Genomic DNA, 6,275 nt, shown 5'->3' on the forward strand with positions numbered 1-6,275 from the left:
CTTTTGTGGCAGATAAAAAACAAACATTTATGACAAAATTAGTACTTTAAATATATAATTTAAAAAAAATACCAAACATAAAATACATGATCATTTTTATGTTAGCACATTTCCAACACTCTCAAAATATTTTCTAAAGTGAAACTATTTCTTTTTTAGTTTATTCTCTCTGAGATTTGTTTGGTATATATATTTTTCCATTTCATAATAACGTTTTACAGCTGATAAAATTATATCAAATGATGGTAGTTGATTTCGTAATTTAGCTGAAAATATTTCTTGTCTTACAACCATCAGAACACAGTTAAGTGCATTATAATTGCTACCGCAAAATCCAAACAATTTATTTTGATTTGTAAATTTGATCCTTTCCCCCGTATTACGAAATATCCAGAACTCTAACTTCGACTATACTTCATAAGAATAGGATGATGTTTGAAGGTTTGCATGGTGGTATGAATAATCACGGTAGAGGTTTACGGTACACCATGTGTAAAGTCCTAGAAGGACTAAGGAAAGTGGATAGAAAATAGAAGTGAAAATAGAAAGGCGAGAAAGTGGAGGTTGGAAGGAAGAGTATCTTTCAGAAGTAAGTATAGTCCTGAAAAGGACTGTAAACCAGAAAGTTGTAGATAGGATGAGAGGTTTGAGTAGAAGACTGGATTGAGTTGGAGAGTTGAGTAGAGTTGCAGAGCAGGAGCAGGAGAGTAGACTCGACGTTTCGGACAGGTTGACTGTCCGTCTTCACTCACTCCTGAAGACGGACAGTCAACCTGTCCGAAACGTTTTTTTTGATGACCTTTCTCCCAGCTCCATCAATAAATATTTAATTGAAAGACCAAATACACTGAAAATGGGTCAGCTGTTTAAGTCCTGGCCATGTGAACAAACCTGTTTAAACTTAGTAAAATGTTGTTGACAAATAATGCTTTGTTCTCTTTAATTTAATTATGTGCACAAAACATGTTATGAGTTCAATATTAATAAACTTTATGTTTCTCTTTTTTGTGTTTTATCAAATTATTAAATTGATATCAAGAATATTTTCAGTAATTCTATACATTCAGATATCAGTTAATTGGTGCCAGTAACTTTCCTTTTTTCTTCAATTGCTTCCATCAATAAAATTTTGTCATTAATTATTGTTGTTATTATTATCATCGTTTATAAAAAATAGTAGTAGTATTATCATTATAATTAAATATAATATTATTATTACTATCATTATAATTATTATCATTATCATCATAATTTTTCTCACTATTGCCGATAGTGTAATTTTTATTGAAAGTGATAGTTAAGTTCTTGTTTCAGACCGCAAATACCTTCAAAGCGCATGGTTATTGCTCTTATTCTTATTTAAGACTTTTCTAGTGCTCTGTTAGAACCTAACATTGCTAGGAAGGTAATTATAGACCCCAAAATGTGTGAAAATTATCCAATACGATCATACCTTAAAAAATTAAAAAACGGTGACCGTTAATCAATTAATTAGTTAATAATAATAAAATTTGGGCCGGCTGTGCGTATTATTATCAACATGAAAAAGCCAACAAAAAGCCAACATCGGCATTGGCTGCAATAAAATGTATAAGGCTCCATCTCGTTTTTTCCAACTGCTGGCTATGTGGGGCTCCCCACGTATTAGAAATCGTTATATTTATGGATAATTTTATGTCAGCCGTCTCTGAACCGATTTTGATCAAACATAGATGATTTTGTCATTTAATTTGTATGTACTTTCAAATTTAACACTCAGTTTTTCATTATCTCACACAAATTATTGTGTGTAGCGCCCTCTGCAACAAAACTCAACTATTAATTCGATTTGAATTGTATATTGTACAATGTTGAATTGACAAATTCAAACTGATTGTAATTTAACTTCCCCAATACCCCAATGTGGGTGACATGAGAATAAATTGTCATTGTCATTGTCATTGCTCTAATCTTAAACCTGGCCATGGGTTATGTAAATGTTAATTAGGCGTATTGGGTCAAACACAAAATGTGGAATGTTGTTTCGAAAGGGTTTACTCACCAACTTTGACGGTCAGGAGATACTTGTAGGTGCAGCATGCACCGCCCTCACAGGCCTTGCATTCAATATCGCATTCGCCGAGGGCGACCTGCAGTCGTTTTCCGCTAACATAGGGACCACAATCGAGCGATTCGACCTCTCCAGATATTGTTTTCCATTCTGTTAGCGTGACCCACGTGGACGTTTCGTCGGAAGCCAGGTAGTGAACCTCGTCCTCATGCGAAATGACGGGACACACCGCTGCGTAAAATAAGAAGTGAAATTTGGTTACTTTTGGAAGTTTTGGGCGGACTCTTTGTATTTTTTTTGTTTTGTTTTAGTAAGATCTCGAAATCAATGTCTTTCTTCCAGGAAGAGGGGTCATGGTTTAGTGGATACGTCAGGGACTATGGATCACACGTTTGGTTCGCGGATCGAGCCCCGCGCTTCGACACGACGTGTGCGATTTGAGTGTAGCTACTATACTATACTCCCTTCACACAAGACATTATTTCGATCTCGCAATACATGAATAGCTGCGCCATCAAGCCTATCAAAAAATATATTAGCACAATATTTAATAACATTGCGAATTTAAAGTTAGAAATATATATTCATTTTTCTTTCCAAGTTAGTTGAACTGTTTTTTTAAAATAATTTATTATATATTTTTCCCGTATCGAAATTAACCTTATTTGCAGAATTTCCTCAAATTTATTCCAAGTAATCAGCCGCAAGCATATCAGTTACTCCTATACACAGAGTGTGGAGAGTGGCAAATGTTGAAAAAAGGTTTTGCCGTAAGCCTAGTTATGCCAGGTTGGTATTCAATCCCTAATTTGTGAAGGTGCTGTGGTCCAGTGGATACGTGGCAGGACTGTGAAGGGCAAGGTACGACATTAAAGGTACTATTTGCAGTCCAAAAATTGAAAAATTTGAATTGAAAGATAAAACTTATTGAGAACTTCCTTCAAAACGAAAAGGCTTGAAAATGTCTTTTTTTCGTGGGAAAATAACGACCATTAGTAATTGTTGAATTGATTTAGTAGATATTCTGATTTTGTTACCCCTATACCAAATGGTCGTATGTTTTGACCTGCGTAAAGATTTAATCAGTTTAATTTTGGCCATTACAAGAAGTGGGTTATTGATATATAGACAAATGCTCATGTACACTATACAGTTCATTTTATGTCTATGTAATTACCAAAGAAAAAAAGAAGTCGGTCAGTCACTCAATAGTGTTTGACAATAAAGTCCAGAAAGTAAACGGGTTTCCTTGCATATTTTGAATACCAGATTACCGCTAATGTTTACATTTCACAAATAGGACAAACGTGACGTATAATTCATAATTCCTGCAAAGTTCTGCAGAATTTGATGATGGCTGCAAAAGGGATACAGTACCTTTAAAATTCCTATCACAGCAGCTAATGTCCTCTGGCAATACATTAATCTACATTTCCCACACTCCACCCAGTAAAAAAGATAAAGTTTACCTCGCAGGAACTAATCATTAAAACACACTATATATACAAAATGGTAATTAAGATGCAAACTAAAATTAATATCTAAACATTGAAGCCGAATCAAACACCTTCGTTGAACATAAATCAAAATACAATCGTATTAACAACAATAAAACTCTGGAAAAAATGATTTTCTTCGATTCACACTGAGACTCTCCCACACTGGAGGCCTATATCCCATGTATTCAAAGATTCAAATTGCAGTATTGTTAAATAATCTTATTTTATTATGAAATTAACAATTAATCCGGAATATTGTTTCAAAAGAACGAAAAGACATTTTGTACAATTGAATCATCCTATGTTGATTTCATCGCACAGGCAGTTCTTACCAATTTAAGACAGGAAATAATATTCTTATCAACTATAATTGATTTTGTGGATGTGAACCAAGTTTTATTTTCGGCATTCTATTCTGTACTTTTGATAGTCTACCAGGTATTCCTCAAGAGATGACCATGCCCAATTGCAATAATCCAAGAGTGCTGGGCAGACTAATGGAACAACGTAACATTTTCAAAAAGCTCATTTGGTAATACAGGTTAACATATCGTCTCAAGAGCCTGATTCGTTAAGAGACCTTTTTATCAAGCATTACGCCAACGTATTTTAATATCTAAACTCTTTTAATCTGATTATCATGGAGAATTAATTATACATCACAAAATGTTCGAAGTCTGTGACGTGTACATAATAACATAATCGATAATCGATAATCGATTTAAGTGTCAGCTTTGAAGAAAAATGTAATATTTGTAGTCCGCGTTGCATATAATTTTGTAAATAATGTGCATTTTGCCCCTTGTGATCCATAAGTCCGCTGACTTGGTCAATATATTACAGATATCACTCCACACAACACATTCACAAACGTCCACGCACACAAATACACCCACACAAATCAAATTAGCAGAGAAAATCAGGACATTTGTAAATCATGTGCATTTTGCCCCTTGTGATCCACAAGTCCGCTGACTTGGGCAATATAAATATAAATGAGTTTAACATAATGATACAAAGTTATTTAGGCGCGGAATCTCCCTATTAGCCTATGTAATAACTTTAACATATCATATACAAAACTTCGTTTTCTGCTGAAAAAACACACAACATTTGTCATACAATATTGTTTATAATTACTCAATATCATGGTACTTACGAATAATAACATTTGCGTTCGTGCCCACGAACAGGGCTGCCAACATGAGCCCAATCACACGCCACATGCTGGCTTTGGTCCTTTACTTCTGCGTAGAACTTGTAGAATAAAATCGTCTTCGTTTTGCGGCTGCTCTCGTCCAATAGTTAGGATGGAAGTGATGACTGGGTCTTAAGCAGTATACAATATCAAGGGATCCGAGAAGCAGAGAGAACGCAAAGGGTGTAACCACTCTCTTTCTAGTGGGACAGGTGCAGCCAATAGCAGTAAGTATACTAGGAAAGGGCGTAACACATACACCATAATTTCTAGCTATATCAAAAAAGCACGCACTAAATAGACAAAGGTGTTGCAAAATTGTGGATATATGACAGCTTTATCCAATAAAAACAAGCATTACAATCAACTCCATATTTGGTAGCGCTTTGAGTGATGTAAGCGTCAGAAACAGTGCTTCAGAAATCTGTATGGGTTTAATTTTGATTATTAACATCCGTAAGAGACAATGATAAAAATAAAACACTTTCATTTACATATGTTCAGCTTTGTCCAATAAAAGCATTCATGAAGTACGAAAGGGCGCTACCTTCATTTGCATATTAGTCTAGTACAGCCAGTATATTTTAGGTAGTAATGACGTCTTTGATTGTATTTACATAATGTAAAATGATGCAAGAGGGGTTTAGGGAGTTTGGAGTCTCTCTTTTCCATCTCTTCTTCGCCCTGGGTTGCGCTCATGCTGGGCTCAACACCACGCATGAAGGGGTGATATGGGGACTATGTCTTTTCATCCATTCCCCAGTCTGTGTAGGACTCAATCCCTTTCTGTCTTCGGGAGACTTCAATCTAGATCATGTCAAATAATGCCTCAAAACATATCTATTTCGGCAAGTGTGAAAAATACTCTTTTCATTGGAGGGGCCTGTGCTTTTGAATGTTCTTTAATCAGAAATATGTCACCATATAAACGGAGTAAATTATCAGTACCATCATCATCATCATCATCATCATTATCATCATCATCATCATCATTATCTTCATCAACATCATCCCCCCCCTCTTTAAAATTGTCTTCTCTTTTCATTTTCGCCATGATACGCATACCAGAAAATAAAATAACGACATAACCGGATAGCACTAAATTAATATTTTAAAAAACCGGCGAGAATTCTACCTTATAACATTTTTTAAAACTGAAATCTTACCGGTAGAGCTAACTATTGATTAACAATCTTTATCATTTCTCATCATACACTGTCGCTCATAAAGGTGGAATATTTTTTTATTATTCCAATTTATGAAATTATTTTAAAAATAATTAAAAAAATAATAGATCTTGATAATAGTATACATTCTCAGAATTTATTGAATAATAATTTGCCAATGTGTGTTTTGCGTGACTGCTTAAGCATGTGTATGCTACTATGCTTATCAACTAGGGGACCTATGCCCTTAACTCATAAATGACAGTAATGAGGACTAATGCCCCACAGAAGGGCACTAATATAGCACATCGACACGGTTTTGATCCTGGGGCCTCACAGTTACGGGGCCATTGCTTTGTCAC

The 6,275-nt window shown here is 34.9% G+C and overlaps 1 protein-coding gene across 1 annotated transcript; it reads right to left on the reverse strand.

The window, feature by feature from the left end:
- Window positions 1–2,033: 2,033 nt before the first annotated feature.
- LOC115927612 lies at window positions 2,034–4,914 on the reverse strand. Its single transcript, XM_030993709.1, has 2 exons — window positions 4,709–4,914; window positions 2,034–2,281 (listed from the first exon to the last, which is right to left on the reverse strand). Exons 1-2 carry the CDS (start codon window positions 4,773–4,775, stop codon window positions 2,034–2,036), a joined length of 315 nt encoding a protein of 104 aa, XP_030849569.1. The 5' UTR covers window positions 4,776–4,914.
- Window positions 4,915–6,275: the final 1,361 nt, after the last annotated feature.

Source organism: Strongylocentrotus purpuratus, unplaced genomic scaffold, assembly GCF_000002235.5.
Source record: "Strongylocentrotus purpuratus isolate Spur 01 unplaced genomic scaffold, Spur_5.0 spur5_scaffold_20, whole genome shotgun sequence".
NCBI classification, from domain to species: Eukaryota; Metazoa; Echinodermata; class Echinoidea; order Camarodonta; family Strongylocentrotidae; genus Strongylocentrotus; species Strongylocentrotus purpuratus.

Excerpts from the sequence above, each read along its gene's own strand:
- LOC115927612 (XM_030993709.1), bottom strand. The coding sequence starts at position 4,775 with ATGTGGCGTGTGATTGGGCTCATGTTGGCAGCCCTGTTCGTGGGCACG. Across the intron at positions 2,282-4,708 it reads GAACGCAAATGTTATTATTC|CGGTGTGTCCCGTCATTTCG; the intron begins GTAAGTACCATG and ends TATTTTACGCAG.